General features: G+C 35.8%; 1 protein-coding gene across 3 annotated transcripts in view; it reads left to right on the top strand.

Annotated features, from left to right (window-relative positions):
- Positions 1–22,680, top strand: part of LOC116463394 (serine/Arginine-related protein 53) — a 454,054-nt gene that overhangs the window by 187,791 nt on the left and 243,583 nt on the right. For all 3 annotated transcript variants that reach the window (XR_009212041.1, XR_009212042.1, XM_058434619.1), the window contains exon 5: positions 18,655–18,691. Coding sequence is in view for 1 of the 3 variants with exons in the window: in XM_058434619.1 (XP_058290602.1) it covers positions 18,655–18,691 (37 nt within the window). In the remaining 2 variants the exon portion in view is untranslated. The remainder of the gene's footprint in view (positions 1–18,654; positions 18,692–22,680) is intronic.

The raw sequence follows: 22,680 nt of genomic DNA, 5'->3' as shown, positions 1-22,680 counted from the left end.
TTTTTTTTTTTTTTATTATACTTTAGGGTTTTAGGGTACATGTGCACAATGTGCAGGATTGTTACATATGTATCCATGTGCCATGTTGATTTCCTGCACCCATTACCTCGTCATTTAGCATTAGGTGTATCTCCTAATGCTGTCCCTCCCCCCTCCCCCCACCCCACAACAGTCCCCGGAGTGTGATGTTCCCCTTCCTGTGTCCATGAGTTCTCATTGTTCAATTCCCACCTATGAGTGAGAACATGCGGTGTTTGGTTTTTTGTCCTTGCGATAGTTTACTGAGAATGATGTTTTCCAGTTTCATCCATGTCCCTACAAAGGACACGAACTCATCATTTTTTATGGCTGCATAGTATTCCATGGTGTATATGTGCCACATTTTCTTAATCCAGTCTATCGTTGTTGGACATTTGGGTTGGTTCCAACTCTTTGCTATTGTGAATAGTGCCACAATAAACATACGTGTGCATGTGTCTTTATAGCAGCATGATTTATAGTCCTTTGGGTATATACCCAGTAATGGGATGGCTGGGTCAAATGGTATTTCTAGTTCGAGATCCCTGAGGAATCGCCACACTGACTTCCACAATGGTTGAACTAGTTTACAGTCCCACCAACAGTGTAAAAGTGTTCCTATTTCTCCACATCCTCTCCAGCACCTATTGTTTCCTGATTTTTTAATGATGGCCATTCTAACTGGTGTGAGATGGTATCTCACTGTGGTTTTGATTTGCATTTCTCTGATGGCCAGTGATGATGAGCATTTCTTCATGTGTTTTTTGGCTGCATAAATGTCTTCTTTTGAGAAGTGTCTGTTCATGTCCTCTGCCCACTTTTTGATGGGGTTGTTTGTTTTTTTCTTGTAAATTTGTTTGAGTTCATTGTAGATTCTGGATATTAGCCCTTTGTCAGATGAGTAGGTTGCAAAAATTTTCTCCCATTCTGTAGGTTGCCTGTTCACTCTGATGATAGTTTCTTTTGCTGTGCAGAAGCTCTTTAGTTTAATGAGATCCCATTTGTCGATTTTGGCTTTTGTTGCCATTGCTTTTGGTGTTTTAGACATGAAGTCCTTGCCCACGCCTATGTCCTGAATGGTATTGCCTAGGTTTTCTTGTAGGATTTTAATGGTTTTAGGTCTAACATATAAGTCTTTAATCCATCTTGAATTAATTTTTGTATAAGGTGTAAGGAAGGGATCCAGTTTCAGCTTTCTACATATGGCTAGCCAGTTTTCCCAGCACCATTTATTAAATAGGGAATCCTTTCCCCATTTCTTGTTTTTGTCAGGTTTGTCAAAGATCAGATAGTTGTAGCTATGCGGCGTCATTTCTGAGGGCTCTGTTCTGTTCCATTGATCTATGTCTCTGTTGTGGTACCAGTACCATGCTGTTTTGGTTACTGTAGCCTTGTAGTATAGTTTAAAGTCAGGTAGCGTGATGCCTCCAGCTTTGTTCTTTTGGCTTAGGATTGACTTGGCAATGCGGGCTCTTTTTTGGTTCCATATGAACTTTAAAGTAGTTTTTTCCAATTCTGTGAAGAAAGTCATTGGTAGCTTGATGGGGATGGCATTGAATCTATAAATGACCTTGGGCAGTATGGCCATTTTCACGATATTGATTCTTCCAACCCATGAGCATGGAATGTTCTTCCATTTGTTTGTATCCTCTTTTATTTCATTGAGCAGTGGTTTGTAGTTCTCCTTGAAGAGGTCCTTCACATCCCTTGTAAGTTGGATTCCTAGGTATTTTATTCTCTTTGAAGCAATTGTGAATGGGAGTTCACTCATGATTTGGCTCTCTGTTTGTCTGTTATTGGTGTACAAGAATGCTTGTGATTTTTGTACATTAATTTTGTATCCTGAGACTTTGCTGAAGTTGCTAATCAGCTTAAGGAGATTTTGGGCTGAGACAATGGGGTTTTCTAGATATACAATCATGTCATCTGCAAACAGGGACAATTTGACTTCCTCTTTTCCTAGTTGAATACCCTTTATTTCCTTCTCCTGCCTGATTGCTCTGGCCAGAACTTCCAGCACTATGTTGAATAGGAGAGGTGAGAGAGGACATCCCTGTCTTGTGCCAGTTTTCAGAGGGAATGCTTCCAGTTTTTGCCCATTCAGTATGATATTGGCTGTGGGTTTGTCATAGATAGCTCTTATTATCTTGAGATACGTCCCATCAATACCTAATTTATTGAGAGTTTTTAGCATGAAGGGTTGTTGAATTTTGTCAAAGGCCTTTTCTGCATCTATTGAGATAATCATGTGGTTTTTGTCTTTGGTTCTGTTTATATGCTGGATTACATTTATTGATTTGCGTATGTTGAGCCAGCCTTGCATCCCAGGGATGAAGCCCACTTGATCATGGTGAATAAGCTTTTTGATGTGCTGCTGGATTCGGTTTGCCAGTATTTTATTGAGGATTTTTGCATCAATGTTCATCAAGGATATTGGTCTGAAATTCTCTTTTTTGGTTATGTCTCTGCCAGGTTTTGGTATCAGGACGATGCTGGCTTCATAAAATGTGTTAGGGAGGATTCCCTCTTTTTCTATCGATTGGAATAGTTTCAGAAGGAATGGTACCAGTTCCTCCTTGTACCTCTGGTAGAATTCAGCTGTGAATCCGTCAGGTCCTGGACTCTTTTTGGTTGGTAAGCTATTGATTATTGCCACAATTTCAGAACCTGTTATTGGTCTATTCAGAGATTCAACTTCTTCCTTGTTTAGTCTTGGGAGGGTGTATTTGTCAAGGAATTTATCCATTTCTTCTAGATTTTCTAGTTTATTTGCATAGAGGTGTTTGTAGTATACTCTGATGGTAGATTGTATTTCTGTGGGATCGGTGGTGATATCCCCTTTTTCGTTTTTTATTGCATCTATTTGATTCTTCTCTCTTTTCTTCTTTATTAGACTTGCTAGCGGTCCATCAATTTTGTTGATCTTTTCAAAAAACCAGCTCCTGGATTCATTAATTTTTTGAAGGGTTTTTTGTGTCTCTATTTCCTTCAGTTCTGCTCTGATTTTAGTTATTTCTAGCCTTCTGCTAGCTTTTGAATGTGTTTGCTCTTGCTTTTCTAGTTCTTTTAATTGTGATGTTAGGGTGTCAATTTTGGATCTTTCCTGCTTTCTCTTGTGGGCATTTAGTGCTATAAATTTCCCTCTACACACTGCTTTGAATGTGTCCCAGAGATTCTGGTATGTTGTATCTTTGTTCTCGTTGGTTTCAAAGAACATCTTTATTTCTGCCTTCATTTCATTATGTACCCAATAGTCATTCAGGAGCAGGTTGTTCAGTTTCCATGTAGTTGAGCGGTTTTGAGTGAATTTCTTAATCATGAGTTCTAGTTTGATTGCACTGTGGTCTGAGAGACAGTTTGTTATAATTTCTGTTCTTTTACATTTGCTGAGGAGTGCTTTACTTCCAACTATGTGGTCAATTTTGGAATAGGTGTGGTGTGGTGCTGAAAAAAATGTATATTCTGTTGACTTGGGGTGGAGAGTTCTGTAGATGTCTATTAGGTCCACTTTATGTAGAGCTGAGTTCAATTCCTGGATATCCTTGTTAACTTTCTGTCTCGTTGATCTGTCTAATGTTGACAGTGGGGTGTTAAAATCTCCCATTATTATTGTGTGGGAGTTTAAGTCCCTTTGTAGGTCACTGAGGACTTGCTTTATGAATCTGGGTGCTCCTGTGTTGGGTGCATATATATTTAGGATAGTTAGCTCTTCTTGTTGAATTGATCCCTTTACCATTATGTAATGGCCTTCTTTGTCTCTTTTGATCTTTGTTGGTTTAAAGTCTATTTTATCAGAGACTAGGATTGCAACCCCTGCCTTTTTTTGTTTTCCAGTTGCTTGATAGATCTTCCTCCATCCCTTTATTTTGAGTCTATGTGTGTCTCTGCACGTGAGATGGGTTTCCTGAATACAGCACACTGATGGGTCCTGACTCCTTATCCAGTTTGCCAGTCTGTGTCTTTTGATTGGAGCATTTAGCCCATTTACATTTAACGTTAATATTGTTATGTGTGAATCGGATCCTGTCATTATGATGTTAGTTGGTTATTTTGCTCGTTAGTTGCTATTGTTTCTTCCTAGCCTCGATGGTCTTTACAATTTGGCATGTTTTTGCAGTGGCTGGTACCGGTTGTTCCTTTCCATGTTTAGTGCTTCCTTCAGGAGCTCTTTTAGGGCAGGCCTGGTGGTGACAAAATCACTCAGCGTTTGCTTGTCTGTAAAGTATTTTATTTCTCCTTCACTTATGAAGCTTAGTTTGGCGGGATAGCAAATTCTGGGTTGAAAATTCTTTTCTTTAAGAATGTTGAATATCGGCCCCCACTCTCTTCTGGCTTGTAGAGTTTCTGCTGAGAGATCAGCTGTTAGTCTGATGGGCTTCCCTTTGTGGGTAACCCGACCTTTCTCTCTGGCTGCCCTTAACATTTTTTCCTTCATTTCAACTTTGGTGAATCTGACAATTATGTGTCTTGGAGTTGCCCTTCTCGAGGAGTATCTTTGTGGCGTTCTCTGTATTTCCTGAATCTGAATGCTGGCCTGCCTTGCTAGATTGGGGAAGTTCTCCTGGATAATATCTTGCAGAGTGTTTTCCAACTTGGTTCCATTCTCCCCATCATTTTCAGGCACACCAATCAGACGTAGGTTTGGTCTTTTCACATAGTCCCAAATTTCTCGGAGGCTTTGTTCATTTCTTTTTATTCTTTTTTCTCTAAACTTCCCTTCTCTCTTCATTTCATTCATTTCATCTTCCATCAGCGATACCCTTTCTTCCAGTTGATCGCATCTGCTACTGAGGCTTCTGCAATCTTCGCGTAGTTCTCGAAACTTGGCTTTCAGCTCCATCAGCTCCTTTAAGCCCTTCTCTCCATTGGTTATTCTAGTTATCCATTCTTCTAATATTTTTTCAAAGTTTTTAACTTCTTTGCTATTGTTTTGAATTTCCTCTCGTAGCTCAGAGTAGTTTGATCGTCTGAAGCCTTCTTCTCTCAACTCATCAAAGTCATCCTCCATCCAGCTTTGTTCCGTTGCTGGTGAGGAACTGCGTTCCTTTGGAGGAGGAGAGCTGCTCTGTTTTTTAGAGTTTCCAGTTTTTTTGTTCTGTTTTTTCCCCATCTTTGTGGTTTTATCTACTTTTGGTCTTTGATGATGGTGATGTACAGATGGGTTTTTGGTGTGGATGTCCTTTCTGTTTGTTAGTTTTCCTTCTACCAGACAGGACCCTCAGCTGCAGGTCTGTTGGAGTTTACTAGAGGTCCACTCCAGACCCTGTTTGGCTGGGTGTCAGCAGCGGTGGCTGCAGAACAGCGGATTTTCGTGAGACCACAAATTCAGCTGTCTGATAGTTCGTCTGAAAGTTTTGTCTCAGAGGAGTACCCGGTTGAATGAGGTGTCAGTCTGTCCCTACTGGGGGGGTGCCTCCCAGTTAGGCTGCTCAGGGGTGAGGGACCCACTTTAGGAGGCAGTCTGTCCATTCTCAGATCTCCAGCTGCGTGCTGGGAGAACCACTACTCTCTTCAAAGCTGTCAGTCAGACAGGGACCTTTAAGTCTGTGGAGGTTCTTGCTGAGTTTTTGTTTGTCTGTGCCCTGCCCCCAGAGGTGGAGCCTACAGAGGCAGGCAGGCCTCCTTGAGCTGTGGTGGGCTCCACCCAGTTGGAGCTTCCTGGCTGCTTTGTTTACCTAAGCAAGGCTGGGCAATGGCGGGCGCCCCTCCCCCAGCCTCGCTGCCGCCTTGCAGCTTGATCTCAGACTGCTGTGCTAGCAATCAGGGAGACTCCGTGGGCACAGGACCCTCCCAGCCAGGTGCGGGACACAATCTCCTAGTGTGCCGTTTTCCAGGCCCGTTGGAAAAGCGCAGTATTGGGGTGGGACTGACCCGATATTTCAGGTGCCGTCTGTTTCCCCTTTCTTTGACTAGGAAAGGGAACTCCCTGACCCCTTGCGCTTCCCGAGTGAGGTAATGCCTCGCCCTGCTTCGGCTCGCGCACAGTGCGCTTCACCGACTGTCCTGCACCCACTGTTAGGCACTCCCTAGTGAGATGAAACCGGTACCTCAAGCAGAAATGCAGAAATCATCCGTCTTCTGTGTCGCTGGGGCTGGGAGCTGGAGACCGGAGCTGTTCCTATTCGGCCATCTTGGCTCCACCCTCCTGACTATGTCACAATTTTTAATGGTGATATTGTTTTCTGTTGTATGGTTATATTTTATTTGACAGTTTGCCATTATTGGGCATTTAGTTCTCAGTTTTTTTGTATTAAATACAATGGAGTGATTAATATTTTGTGAATGTATCATTGGGATAAACTGAGAGAAGTAGACTGTGAGGCAAAGGCTTTACGTGTATTATTGAGAATGTTGATACGTTCTTCCAATTGCCCTCCGGAAAACCTGTGTTATTTTCTGCTTCCACTGGTAGTGCATGAGGATACCTGATTCTCAGCACCTTTGCCAACAGTGGAAACATTATCATTTGTTTTCACCTTTGCTTGTTTGCTAGGTGAAAAATGGCATTTCCTTTTATTTTATGGATCTTTACTGTGCACTATAAAATTTTCCTAACTGTTTAAATGTGTTAGCTATTTATACAGTATTTGTTTTGTGAATATTGTAAGAATTGAATGAGAATGTAAGTGTAAATGACCAGGTTCAGCTAAGTGTTTATTTTTACTTAAATCCTCATCGCTTTGCTGCCTCCTCCCTAATCATGTTTCCAATTAAGGAGTAAAGGAATGTTGTAAAATCTTGTTTTATTCTTGAGGTTATTGTTTTTTAGAGTTGACAGTTATAAATTCTCCCTTGACTAAAGTTTGGGAATTGAATTCAGGTTTCTAGCTGAGCGGCGTAGTGTGATCTGCTGAATCTCTCTGATCCTCATTTATCTCATCTATGAAATAGGTATAATAATTACATCTCTTTATGATAAAATCATAAATGTTAAATGAGCAGATTATGTAAAGCACTTGTTACAGCGCCTGGCAAACTCCGTTCAGTATTTCCTCACAGGTGGTATCTCTGAGAAGGTCAGTTCACTTAGACAAATACCATGAAAATTTAAGTGCTGGAAAGTGCAAAGAGGTCTTTAGGAAATGGCAAATCTTTTGACTTGAGCAAGAATCTTGAATTCTAGGCCAAGGAGTTTGATTCATTAAACAAGGAAAGACTTCATTATTATTTCCAAGCACTATTAGATGCTTACCTGATTAAAATTACACCTTAGTTTTCAGTTTCCTGTTAGTTAAATAGGAGAACAGAAGTTAAACAGAAAACAACAGAAGAAAGAGAAAATCATCAAAAGACTTGAATAATTGAAAACTTGGATAATCAATTTCTGAGTTATTCAAACTTTGCTGTTTTCAGGAAAAATATACACATGTTGCACTTTTCCCTCAATTTTTTTTTTTTTTTTTCCCAGATGGAGTCTTGCACTGTCACCCAGGCTGGAGTGCAGTGGCACGATCTCAGCTCACTATAATCTCTGCCTCCTGGGTTCAAGTGATTCTCCTGCCTCAGCCTTCCAAGTAGCTGGGACTATAGTTGCGTGCCACCACACCCAGCCAATTTTTTGTATTTTTATTAGAGACGGGGTTTCACTGTGTTAGCCAGGATGGTCTCCATCTCCTGACCTTGTGATCCACTCGTCTCAGCCTCCCAAAGTGCTGGGATTACAGGCGTGAGCCACTGAGCGTAGCCTTTTCCCTCAGTTTTAACAGCTAAAGACTTAATAGGATATATTTATGACCTTCTCTTTGGGATTGTTGACTGTGTTACATATGGGAATATATTGCTTTTATGAAATTATTGGGACATAATTTTATAGTAGAATTTTTGGAAGTAGAAATGGTATTTTAAAATTACATTTAAATTTAGATTATTTATAATTGTAATGTGAATTTAATTGATATTTAAATATTTGTATTTGTATAGAAGTAATAGAACGCATGAATTTATTTATGATTAAATAGTGGAGATGAAATACGCTAGGTTTATTTCCCCTTATAAAAATTATTTAACCCCATTTCTCCAAGTGAAATAAACATTACATAAAATCATCGATGATTTTTTAAATCTAATGATTATTCTTTTCTTATACCCCAGTTTTATTTATAAGGATAAATCAGAAAGAACCTAAATGTCCAAAAATAAGGGGTAAGTTAGCTTATTGTACATCTGTATGCAGAATAGTATGCGAACATTGAAATATTATATGGAAGTATATTATTGACACCCAGAAGCTATTTATAATATATAGTAAAGTAGTGAAAAAATTTAAGCTATATGAAAAATCAACCATGGTCCCATTTTTATAAGAAAAATAATTGTATTTGTGTGTATTCATAAGAATGTCTGGAGGAAAAAACGAGGACATATTGAAGCTATTATCTTTGGCTAGTGGGATTTCAGGTGACTTTTATTTTTTCTTCATTAGAACCAGATGTGATTTTGAATTTTTCTACAATAAACATTTATTATTTGCAGGGTCACTTGTAGCCCATATGGCACCTTTGTGCATATTATACAAGATGTCCCTTTTTCCTGTGGATGCATACCAGGATATACTGTTTGGCCAGGGCACATAGCTTTTAGCTTCCACTTGCCCCCTTGATTTTTTTGTTTTTTCATAATGAACAACATGCACAACTGTATGTGATGGACCTAAAAACTTACATTATAAAAATTATTTTAAATTAATTAAAGTTTTATGACCTTTTAATACATCTTCTCTGGGCAGGGTACTCTCCATACTTGAACACTGCCAGGTCATGCTGGACTTTTGAGCTCACTCTTCTTGCCTCCTCTTTTCTATGTACTCAGTCTACGCAAATACAATGAATCCTTCAGGATCTAGCTAAAATTATCCTTCTCTTTGAAATCTTTTCCAACCACTCTAACACATCTGGTCATTTTTCCTTTTTATGAACTTTCCTTGAACAAGGTCAAGAGCGTGGGTTGAAGTGGGGGGTGATGGTGAATAGCTTGCATCTCACCTGCTAACTCCAGACAACTGGCCATGACTCCTTACTAAAATGTGTTGAGTTGCACCTGGCCTAAGTTGGAAAGAGAGTTGTCATTGATTATGAATGTTTGTCCTGCGTGTGGGAAGTACCAGATAGGTAGCATGTATCACATGCCCTTTCCCTGCCTGGATTGGACATTAACTATTTTATATACCATCTTCCCCCGGTATCTGTGAGATATTGATTCCAGGACCTACTGCACATACCAAAGTCTATGGATTCTTAAGTCCCTCATATAAAATGGCATAGTATTTGTCTATAATTTATGTATTATATCTAGATTGCTTATAATACCTAGTACAACTTAAATGTTATGTGAGTGGTTGTTATACTGTATTGTTTAGGGAATAATGTCAAGAATAAAAACTCTGCACATGTTCAATATAGATGCACGTTCCCTGCCCCCGCCGCCCCCCCCCAAATATTTTTGATCTGTGGTTGGTTGACTTGATTGTTGTGGATTCACAGATAGGGAGGGCTGACTGTACTAGCCTTGGTTTGACAACACAGTTTTTAACATGTAAGGCATAGGTACCATATTTTTTATTGCTTTTTTTCTGTTGATGATGTTTGTGTTGTTATTGTTTTTATTATACCCTCAGAATTTATTGTGGAGCTAAGGGAGCTCAGTAAATAACATTGCTGTTGTACTTTCACCTTGACATTTCAAGTCTGTTTCTGCTATAATTTCTCTTGTGTCTAAAATAACCTCTTTTATTGGTTCTTTTACATCAGATCTACTGATGACAAATTTTTAGTTTTCCTTTGTTTGCAACTGTTATCTAGAGCATGACTTCAGAAATACTGAAATCTCTTCTCTTTCCCCTGTAGACCCTTTCTGTGAACTCTGTTTACTTGACTGGTTTTAAGTGGCATAACTGATCCATACTAACTTAAGTGTTCAGCTTCCCGTTGGAATAAGCCAAGTGTGTATCATAAGTCCTTGGCTGTTTAATATATTTAATTTAAACTTGTCTTGACATAGTGGATGCTCACTAATATTTGTCTATAAAACTAAAGGATCTTAAAAAGAAAACAAAACACTTAAATGTTGTTACCATGGTAGACTTATCTGTGCAAATGATTTATAAGTTCTAGAGCTTTATTTATTACCGATAATAATCAGTCAGATCGAAAACTACTTGTAAAATGCAAACATCTGGAAACCATCATTCTGAACTATAGTAACATAAGAATATTCATTTAGAGCCACTAATTTGCAAGGTGTTCACCAATCAAGAGAAAAGTGCTAAGAATTCTAACCAAACCTGAGAAGCAGAAACTGAGAATTTCAGGAAGATCTTTGTAGATCAGAGTACTGACATTAAGCATTTTTTAAAATTGAGTTAAAATACAAAAATAGAAATTATTTTTGCTTGCTTTTCCCAACAGTGTACCTTCTTGCTAATAGAACATAAGAATGTGCTTATATCAGGATATCTGTAGTGTTTGGATACTAGCCAAAATTTATCTGTCTGTCCATCCATCCATCCATCCATCCATCCATCCAAGATTTGATGTTTGAAAATGAGACTGACTTTCATTTATAGGTATTACAGTTGAAATGGATTTCAAGGCAATTAAAAAAGATAAAACTTATATAAAGATTTTATTTTGGAAGTGGAGTGTAGTCAATTGGTCCATTATTAGGCTGTTGTATTGAACCAGTATTTACTGAGTGACTTCTATATTATATGCTGATTATCTTGTTAATCTGTGATTTTGAATGTAAGGTGAGAAAAATTTGAGAAATATATAACTGAACAAAGACCATTAGTAAATAGTAGAGCTGAAATTAGAACTCAGCTTTTTTTGTTTTGTTTTGTTTTGTTTTGTTTTGTTTTGTTTTGTTTTGAGATGGAGTCTTGCTCTGTCGCCCAGGCTGGAGTGCAGTGGCGTGATCTCGGCCCACTGCAAGCTCCGCCTCCCAGGTTCACACCATTCTCCTGCTTCAGCCTCCCGAGTACCTGGGACTACAGGCACCCGCCACCACGCCCGGCTAATTTTCTGTGTTTTTTTTAGTAGAGATGGGGTTTCACCGTGTTAGCCAGGATGGTCTCCATCTCCTGACCTCGTGATCTGCCCACCTCGGCCTCCCAAAGTGCTAGGATTACAGGCGTGAGCCACCACACCTGGCAGAACTCAGCTTTTTCTTAGATTTATATTTTGCCATTCTTTTTATTCATCAATAACATTTAATACGTAAGAAAATCTAATGCATGATAAACAAAAATGTTTTCATTATTGTTTGAGATGGAAAATGTAGATTTGTAATAATGTATGTAGTCAGGCTTTTATAAGCCTTCAGTGACATCATGTAAAAATCCAACTCCTGTAGGTTTTGCTTTATGAAAGAAAAGAATACAAAATTAACTATGATCTTAGCTCTTATATCCATAGAAAACTGCAGCATACTAATCTTTTAAAATAATATGTTTAGTTCATGACAAAAAAATCTACTGTACCTTTTTATTTTGGCCAGGTGCAGTGGCTCACAGCTGTAATTCCAGTTCTTTGGGTGGCTGATGTGGGAGGGCCACTTGAGGCTAGAAGTTCAAGACCAGCTTGGACAACATAGTGAGACCCTACCTATCTCTACAAAAAATAAGAAAAAAATTAGCTGAGTGTGGTGGCACATGCCTGTGGTCATAGCTACTTGGGAGCCTGAGGATGGAGGGCCACTTGGGCCCAGGAGTTAGAGTCTAACTAGATGTTGCTACTGCATTGCAGCCTGGGTGACAGAATATCTCTTAAAAAATTATTTTTAATAGTTAACTCCATTTTTCATAATTACTGTATATGTACACATTTTCACATAGGATAATACATTAGTGATTATAATTATATTTAATCTTTTATTTACCAAGGACTTGTTCAGTGGAATGATATTTTAATGCTACTTCAATTAGTTATGTGATTTATGGTTTATGAGTATTTTACAACTAAACCCTCACTGGAATTTTGGCTTGCTCTTTGAAATGGTTTTAGTTATATTTATTTTGTTAAGTTTCTACTCATCCCCCCAAAAAAGTCACTTTTCTTTTAGATGTCTTTTGTTTCTTAAATTTGTTTTTAAGTAATCACTTTTATAAGTAAATCCATAATAGATTTTGGATTGAGATAATAGGGAATGATGAGAAAAATTGTCATTACTTTACTGGGAGAATAAGTAATTTAAGTTATTTTCCTAAGCTTATGTTTTGACAAATGTAGATGCAAAATATTGATAGTAAGGGAAATTGCTATCATCAGAAAGAATAGTATTTTTTCAAAATAAATATCATTATTAAGTGTGGCTCCTTAACCCAATTCCTCTAGACAACTAAAAAACCTGAATATTCATTGGTATGATTGATACTGTTCTTCTGTTTTAAGAAAAGGAAAGAAAAGTCGATGACTTTCTGGTAAGACTAGATCTACAAAATCTTAGTCTTTTTGTTTACAAATTTCTTAAGAGGACATAAGCTTTATTATAGCAATAGTTTTTAGACTTAGAGTATATTTCTTTTGAAAAAATAATGAAATTTGTTTGTAACAAAGGAAAGTAATACCTACTTTTAATTTTTTTCTTGCCTGCCATGGCATGATTGATACATGGCATCTTCTCACTCCTAAGATTAAAACTATCAGGTGCCACCTGGTTTATTTAGGAAAACCTCAGTCTTGTCCCAGTTAGTTTTAAAATGTCTGCTTCATACATGTTGAGCCACTGCATTTCCTGCTTTAGAGCCTTGTGTTATGCCAACATTACTATCTGTGCTGCCTCAACTACAAATTGGATGAACAGCCTGTGACACTTTTTCAATATTATTACATTAAACCAAGTGGATTTTGATTGATAACCTAATATTCAACTAATGCAGAACATCAATCATGGCAAGTATATTAATTATTTAATATTGCAGTCTAATTCAGAAATCGATGTGCTGCATGAGGGGAAGGGAAACTCATGGTTCCCAGAAGATTTAAGACAGGGAATGATTAAAAAAAGACCTGCTGTACTCCTGTGTGTTAGTTCGATACAAATCTTTATTCATTTGCCAATAATCTCTTCCCATTTTCCACTTCAGGACCATTTTATCAGTTTCGAGACCTATAATTGAATTAAGTCTGCTTTCAGCACAGGGCAAAAGGAGTTGCACAAATATTGATGAAGTCATGACAGGGACAACCCAAGAGACAGACCACTAAAGAGGACAGGTTTTATACCATTTGTTGTAAGATCCTTCTGTCACTGTCTTGGATATTGCCTTTCTGTTTTTTCAAATTCATTAAAACTTTTAGAATCACTTTTAATATTTTTGTGTTTAAATGCCCTCCATCATAATAACATTTCTTTAGTTTCTTTTTTATCTTCATGTACATTATCCTTCTTACTCTTTCACAGCAACCTTGTGTGTTAGGTAAGGCAAGTAAGCCTCACATCATAGGTGGACAATCTGAGGTTGAGAAAAGTTGGATTATTACTCAAGCTCACAGGACTATTTTGTAGTAGTGTTTAAATTTGAGTATAGGCACTCTGCTTCTAAAACCAGTATTATATGTCATACTGTTTTGTGTTGTATTTATGTACTCATGATACTTTACCTGTGTTGTTTTGAGGTGGTCGTTCTTCCTTATCTTTCTGACCAAAGTAAAAGTAAAGAAAACTGATTATCATGGAGAACTGGCTTAAACTTAGGTGTCCCAATGTGATATGTGTTAAGCTTTATGTATATGCAAACCTTCCAGATATAAATGAAAACTTCTTGGTTTATCTTTCCCTAGACTAGAATATACTTAAGTCCCTGACTGTCATATATGTATATATTACCTAAAATTACCTTCTTTTCCTAATATATACATACATTCATATGTATACATACATACATAATACATATATGGGAGCAGGGGACTTAAATGTATTTTGTCATTAAACGATTAAACTTACTGCCCCAGCTTTCTTTTGGTCCATATTTGCCTGGTTTTATGGGAAACCTTTTTTTGGGAAACCCTTCTGAATCGTTTTGTATTATGTGTCTTTTGTAAATAATACATTGCTGGATTTTGGTTTTTATCCAATCTGAAAATCTTTTCTGGGATTTCAATTCCAGATGATTATGGGTGAATTTTCTCTAGTTTTCTTTATAGTTGTTGATTACTTAGATTACAATAATTGCTCAATTCTAGGCCATCCTTTACTTGCCTTACCTTGTTGATTCTTCTTGAATTTATCTTCTTACCTGCATTATATTCTTCAAGACTTCTTTTAAATGATGTCTTTTTGTGGTGAAGTTTCTGAAACCTTGTATGCTGAGAATTTCTTTATATTTCTTTGTATTTAAATAATAGTTTATTAGCTATATGTTAATTCTTGGTTCACAGTTCTTTTCCTGTAACATTTTATCTTGAGAGTTGTTATTACTCCGTTGTCTTCTTGTCTTCACTTTAGTGTTGGGAAATCTAATATCAGTGATATTCTCCCTTTGTGTAGGGGTCTCCTTTTTCATTCCAGAAGCTTTTTGACTTTTCTCTTAATCCATTATAGTCTTAAATGTCTGTATAATATGTTTCGCTGCAGATTTTTAAACACCCTTTCAGCACCCTATGTGCCCTTTCAACCTGAGATTTGAATATTTTTATATCTGGGAAATCTGTCATTATTTCCTCAAATATTTCTTCTCTTCCATTTTTTTTAATCCTCCTTCTAGGATTCTCATTATATAGATGTTAAGACTTCTACTCCTGTTCTTAATTCTATCAATTATTTGTCTTGTCTTTTTGCCCCCTCCCTATGCCTTCTGCAATAGTTCTTCTACCCAGTTTTCCAGCTTATTAATTCATCCTCTGTCTGTATCTATTGTATTTTCAATCCATCCTCTGAATTCTTTATTTCAAATGATTATGTTTGTAATACCCACTATCATATATTGGTTCTTTTTCATAACTTCATTTTCATACTTACATTTCTAAAAATCATCTCTTTGAAGATGTTATTATGTTTACATTCTTGTTTAGTTTATTCTGTTTTCTCTGGGTAAGATTATTATTTTTTTAAATTCTGGTTTATACATCTTAAAATTTTCCTTGTGGGTTCATCTTTTTTTTTCCTAACAGCATTTAGCTGCCTTGGATAGTAATTTTAATCTAAAAGGAGGGGTAAAAACCTAAGATCTGACTTGTGCTTCTCTAGGCTAATTTAAAAACTAGAGTGGACAACCTCTAGTGTTCTAGTTTAGCCTCAACTACTTTCCCCATTGTGGCTCCCACACCCTCAAAAACAGTAAAAAGATAAATAAATAAATAACCACCCACACCCTACACATGTTCATGCACATACAGGCACCTGTGCCTTCCTCCTAATACTACTGTTTTATCTCAGGCAGCCACTCAGTGTTGCAAATTGCCTTGCTCTTTACATGGGTTGGAGATAGAGTGGGGCTGAGTAGTACTGCTCAGAGACCTGAGCTGGTTGCTACTGACTCTGTACCCAAGCTTGTCTTGTGATTCAGATGTCATATCCTTAAATATATTGATTCAGTCATTGTATTGGGTGCTGGAATATAAAAATTAAAAAGATGGAATGCATATCGTCAAGGAGTTTTCACTTCACTGGTGTAAGTAGGAAAGTAAATAGGCATTTATAAAATACTGTGATCAATTCTGTGATGGGACATGCCCAGAGTGTTAATGGAAACATATAGGAAGAATTCATTACATAATTTGTGGGACAAGGAGAAGGTTTCCCGAATTGAAGAATGGTTTAGGATGAGTCCTGAAGGATGGATTTTTGTTAGACAGGGAAGATTAGAGGAGGTTGGGAGAAAAGGAGCATTTTAGGTAGAGGGTGAAAGTAGTTCATTGGTGAGTGAAACCAGGTTAGTAGTTTGTTGTGGCTGCTGTTGTTACTTTTCATGTAATGTAGCTTTGACAAGATAACAGAGGGAATAGGTAAACTGCAGTATGGTAGGATACTGTAGATTTTAAGAAGAGAATTGACATGATTAAGTTTATATTTTAGAAAGATTTTGCTGTGTTAATGGAAAATGAATTGACATGGGACAAGGCAGGAACTACTGGCATTCAATAAGAGACTATTGCAGCAATTTATGGAGAAAGGATGATGGACTGGAATAACATAAAAGCTGTGAAGATAGAAAGAAATAGTTAAGTCTAATGATAATTAAGGATGTTGGAATAGCCAGGGCCCTATGGTTGACTACATTTGGTTATATTTGATAGTGAAGGAAAGGGAATGTGCCAAGAATGATGACTAGTTTTCTCTCAGCCATGCCATTCAAAACATTTTATAAATATCTTTTAATTTCAAGAATTACTTAGAAACATGGCAAAGCAGTAGTCTACATTGTCTTTTTGTTTTAAAGAACAGTTTCTTGTCCTCATTCTAAAATACAGGTATCTCAGAAAATTAAGTGATTTTCCCTAAGATTGTGGCAGACACAGTTGACAGCAAACCTACCCTGAAATGAAGCTATTTACAGTCTTTGTTTATCCCATTTTGTGTGGACATTAATATCTTTCTTTCAGAATTATTAACGTGTATGATGATGAGATGCTGCATCAGACCCTCCTGGCACCGTTGTATGACATACCTTAACCTTTCTAAAATCTGAAATATTCTGATAAAGCATGTCTAGCCCCAGCTATTTCAGATAATAAAGTATAGACTTAACTTTGAATCTGATCATTTTTGTTCTTTTTATATTGCAATATTATTTTCTAATAAGAACCATTTTGTGACAATGTAGCTGTGGGAGAAAGTGAAGTAGATGTATATTATATAGCACAGACTCTAAAATAGATTACCAAGTGAAGATACGAAACAGAGTGTATAATATGCTTCTGTTGTGGATTTCAACAAACATAGAAGGGAGAAAGACACACACACACACACACACACATACACACACACACACACGAGTGCATAGAATATCTTCAGAAGGATAAACCAAGATTGAGAACTGGGAGTCAGTGATGGGAGGAAGACTTAATTTTATTTCGTGTGTGTGTGTGTGTGTGTGTGGTGCGCGCGCGCACGTGTGCATACACACATCTATGTTGCCCTGTTCAGATGTTTCACTATATGTTAATACTTTTTGGTTTAAATTTTAAGTTATGCAAATAACTATATTTGAATGTTCTTGTGAAAATGTAAAGATTCATTAGACTTCCAGCTCCGATAAATGCATTGGTTTTATAATGATAAAGTATAAAATAATTATTTATATAGATAGTAGCCTTCTCTCACACCTTGCAGTAATTTATTCCTATCATTTGTCAGTAGGACTGCAGACATTAGAGATTAAATAATGAGTTTCAGAAACCATTAAATATCTAAACATTGAATATATAGTTTTGCTAAGATTGCCAGAAGCAGGAAATACAGAAGAGAATGGCTGAAAATTAGTGCTAATCAGTAGAAGTGGGAATTTAATATATCAGACTGGGCAGTGAGAGCAAAGGTTAGAAGCCATGAGTACAGTTTTCCAGCAGCAAATCTGAAGGGAATAAAAATGGAGAAATTTGGAAAGATAGTATAGCAAGACAAAGGAAACAGGTAAGTATATCTTTGGCAAAGAAAAAATAGAAGACAGAAATAGAAAAGAAAGTTGAGACCCCTCAGAGAAGTGAGGAGATGTGGGGAGAAGATTAAACATCATGAATATAATAATGTTGTTTATTGTTGGAGGATTTATATTAATAATTACTTTCTGCAATGTGGTAGGATTGTAATTTCTTGTTAAAAAAGGTAATGCTTGGTACTTAGAATGGAACTAAAATATTGCTTGATCAGAATGAGAAAAGCCAAAGTTCATTTGTCACAAATAAATTAGTACAGATTGAAATCAGAAAAAATTTAACTATTTGCCACATTTCAACAAATCTATATTTAAATTATGTTTGCTACATGTACAGATACTTGTATTTTTAGTTCCATAAGCAGTCTCTTTTACAGTAAAAAGCAGGAAATTTAATACTTAAAATATATCATGATATTTGATGTTTATGTTTTCTTTGGTGATATTTTCTTTTTTAATGTTAAAATGATCTTGGGTCCTGATTTGTAGTGTGCATTAAATTCATAAAATTAATGACAGGATAAAATAGGTTAAGATTTAGTTATTTAGCTGTGTACTCACTAATGTATTCTTTATGTGTACATTCTTTTTATAAAAATGCAACCATTGATGGATGGATATTTGAGAAACCAAATATAATAAAATGTGAGTTATAGAATCTGGGTGGTGGATAGAATCTGTAAATTTGAACATTTTCATAATAAATGTTGGAAATAATAATATAATAAAATTTCTAATAGAAAAGCTAGTGTGAAAGGAATAGATATTGTATGAAGAATAAAATGATGTTTGTGAGTTCTTTACATTTTTCATTGACTTTGAAAAATCTGAAACTTTTTTTAGTGAAATACCAATTTAGTGGTAAATCTGATATAAATTATCTGTTCACTTTTGATAAAAACTGTTTTGTCCTTGAAAACAGTGTTATGAACATAAGTAAATACATATGAAAAAATTAAAAGGGTTTATAAAACATTTTTGAGGTAAACAAATTAAAGCAGACAAGGATTTAGCAACTATTTAGAACTTTTACTTTTCTATTTTAGGGAATCTGGAAACATCAAAGCTGGATTAGAACATCTGGTAAGTTCTAATTTTCTCTTGAACATTTCATCATCTTTGATATCTGCATTCTAAATGAACACTTTTGAATGAGCTTTGAATACCTTGTATTGAGAAAGTCAACCATTTCCCAAAGGGTCAGCTTACTGTTATTATGTGAAGGCACTTACATTTTCATTTCTCTTATCATTTCAAGGGAATTTAAAAATTTTTAAATTACTTTTTTTTTTGATGTAGAGATGAAATAAAATGGATGACAATCCTTGGATTGATGCTTGCTTTAATTATAAACAAAAATTGTTTGGTGTAGAATTTTTGGCGTATCTTGATCTGATGAAAACAAGCTTGTGTTTTAAGAAAAACACAATCAAATATTGCATGCATAAATATGGTATGTTTTAGCAATTTAGCAGCTTTGAAAGAAGTGCACAGCTTTGTCTTTCCTGATGTCTTTGCTTTATGAATAATGCATTGGTTTAAACTACATTCAGATTTAGAATATAAAATAATTGAGATGCAAAATTTTTGGTTTAAGTAAACATTTTAGAGAAAAGTGAAATTCAAACTGATTTAGCATTAAAATGTGTTATTGATCAAAAAATTGGAAAACCCGTACAATTGTAATATGTTTGAAACTCATTGAGCCCACTGTATTGAGTGTTTATTACAACATTAAGTAGTTCATTTAAACTGAGCATTACAGAATCATCCTCTGGTTTCTGGTCAGATCCAAATGTTGAATAATTAATGGTACAGATTCTTTTGTAAATACAGTCTAAGTAGTTTTTTAATGCAAGACTTCATTTGTATATCATACTGTAGCTTTGTTAACTATTAATGTATTTTTGTTCTGCTTCCACAAAAGCAAACAGTAGCAAGAGACAGCTTCATTTTGACTTATAGCAGTTTTATAGTTGGAAGGAATTTTTAGTTTTTCTTTTACAGCTAATGGAAACTGAGGAAATCTAGACTTTTAAAAGTGATCCTAAAAATTAGAGATTAATTATTAAAAAGGAGGATATAATAGAAAATTTGAGCTATGTATTTGGGGATCAGAAGTTAGTAAATAACATGGTTATTTTCATCGTTAAAAATATTTCCTGAACCACTGTTTATCACTTCATAATAGCACATAGATTTAGAACATATGGACATCAGAATAAACATGTTAATCTGTAACATCACATTCCAGTATCAGTTAGGGGCTTACAACAAGGAAGAACAGCTATCATAGTGCCAAAATTAGGTGTCTTTTATTTTTTATTTTTATTTATTTATTTATTTATTTGTTTTTTTTTTGAGATGGAGCCTCTCTCTTTCTCCCAGATTAGTGTGCAGTGGTGCGATCTCAGCTCACTGCAACTCTGCCTCCCAGGTTCAAGCGATTGTCCTGCCTCAGCCTCCCAGTATTTGGACTTACAGGTGCCCGTCAACGACACCCAGCTATTTTTGTGTGTGTTTTTAGTAGAGATGGCACTTCACCATATTAGCCAGGCTGGTCTCAAACACCTGACCTCAGGTGATCCGCCCGCCTCATCTTCCCAAAATGCTGGAATTACAGGCGTGAGTCACCTGGCCTGAGGTGTCTTTTATACTTTTGTTGTAAATTATTATTTATTAAAAATATTTTATATTTACTTTGTTCGTGTTCTTCAGTAAATAAAAATGGCTTTGATGTTTTACTAGTTTAGATTTCATACGTTTTATACTTACTAGTAGCATCTCATTTTCAGTGACTATTTCACACATTTATATTGTACTTATAATTTTATCCAGCAGTGGTTTTCTAGCTGTGCCTTGGGCTGCCCAGAAAGCTCTCCAAAGCAGGTGGTACTCCAGACTTCCACTACTCACTTTAACCAAAATAGTTCCACTTGTAGTTATTTTGTAAACTTTTGAACTTTTAAATAACATTTCATCTGAAGAAAGAGTACTCTGGCTAAAAATATTTTAAAACTTTTTATAAAACATAGCTACTCATTGAAGAATAATTGTATATTAATTATTCTTCTCTATTCTTGACACTAAGTTATATTTCATTTTTACTTATGTCACATACCTCAAATGTATTTCAAAGATAAGCACTTTGGGAATGAGAGAGCCAGGTCGTATACCTCAAATATGTTTCAAAGATAAGCATTTTGGGAATAAAGAGCCAGGTCTAGCATACAGTTAGGTAGTAAGAAGCAGATGATTTGAATGCATTTTATCTTAGTTGTTTGAAAGACTGTAACTTGATGTTGTAATTGACCCACTAACTGTGGACTATTAACAATATATTCATCTATCCATCTGTCTGTTTATCCATCCATTCATCCATCTTGCATTGTACTTTAATAATACTCATTAAAGTCAGTGATATTATGAAGAATACCTTTATAAACCTTTCTAAAAAGGTTCATGCCTAAAATGGAGCTAAACTCACAATTTGTGGCTTGAGCATTAATGAAACCTGTTCTGTCTAGCATCTGTGGGCACCTGAGGTTTGTGTCTCTCCCTTTTACTGCTGAGCAGATTGTTTAGAGCCTTCTAGCATATGTGTAGCTCTTCTTTGAATTGGCTGTATATCCAGATACAATTAGAAGTATATTTTTGAATAGATCAGTGTTAAAAATATATGATAATATTAAAATAAGGAAAGCATCCTGTACATTTGGAATTAATCTCTTCTTTGTATAGCTTTCTTCAGTCTTTGTTTTTAAAAAATTATTTACTTAGATTATCATAGAGAATTAGCATTGTTCTAAGGGGGTAAAAGCCAATATACATTTTAATAAGTTAAGAAAAATTATATTTGTCGCTTGTTATACTTGCTACCAGGTAACATAGTTGCTCTGTTTTTGTACTATATGTTTATATGCTCTTCTTGGTATATAGTTATATGTAACTCTGAAAAGGGGAAAGCAAGTGTGGATCTGTGGAGAAAAGAGTGGGGTAAGTGGACTCTTCCCCTGGAACCTCTTCAAGGACTGATTTCCTTTACTTAAGTTTTTTACAATCTCTTAGACCATTGATTCAGCCTCTCTGTTTTTTTTAAATCATTTCTTTCTCTTAATGTTGCCAAGTGATCTTGAGAACTGTCCTAGTATCTCATTCTCCCCAGCTTAAATTTTTTATAATATACTGTCCAATACCATCTTATTTTTCTTTTCACAAACTTGTTCACTACCCATAAAGCCTATGCCTTTTTAAAGTTCTAGACTGAGACTTTGAAGGCTGTTGTTCTGTTATCTATTGATGATTCTTGTCTGATGATTGCAAAATACAGATTTTCCAATTCTACTGCTCCCTCCATGTTACAGCCAGCATTCTACAGTAAGGAAGAGCCCACCTTCCTTATTTTATTTATCTATTTATCAGGAGTAAGGACTCATGATTTTAATTTTATTAAATAGGTTATTGTCAGTTACTTTCCTTATTTATTTTGATGGTCAGATTGTCCCAGATTTATCAGGGAGAATCTTTTCAAGATGGCTTCTAGGTTCTTATAACAAGTGAGAACCCTGACTCCTAATAACACCAATACAGTTACTCATTTGTTCAGTCATATAATACACATAAAATAGTTTTAGAATTGCTACAAGCATACTTTGAGTAAAACAACCCTATTAAAAAGAGTTCAAGATTTATTTGCAGTTCCCTTTCTCCAATGAATATAGTTATGTTATTCATTTGAAATATAGTTGCATTTATTTGTTTCTGTTTGCATTCAATTTAGGTGTCTTTGTCCCCATTCCTATTGATTTAATTATCTTTGAACATGTATGATGTTAACATACTTCCAGAGGTCAAAATTATACACAGTGGTATTCTCAGAGAGGTGTGTCACTCTCTTGCTTTCTAGCCTGTTCTCTTTCACCCCTTGTAAATAAATAGCCAATTTTATTGACTTCTGGTTTATTATTAATCCTTTGTTTTTTTGGTTTTTTTTGTTGTTGTTGTTTTTGTTTTTTTGGTTAAACTGTGTGTGTGTGTGTGTGTGTGTGTGTGTGTGTGTGTGTGTGTGTGTG

The sequence above is a fragment of the Hylobates moloch genome, unplaced genomic scaffold, assembly GCF_009828535.3.
Source record: "Hylobates moloch isolate HMO894 unplaced genomic scaffold, HMol_V3 SCAFFOLD_35, whole genome shotgun sequence".
NCBI lineage: Eukaryota > Metazoa > Chordata > Mammalia > Primates > Hylobatidae > Hylobates > Hylobates moloch.
The sequence above is the reverse complement of the archived record's forward strand: the minus strand, read 5'-3'. Positions and strand labels throughout refer to the sequence as shown.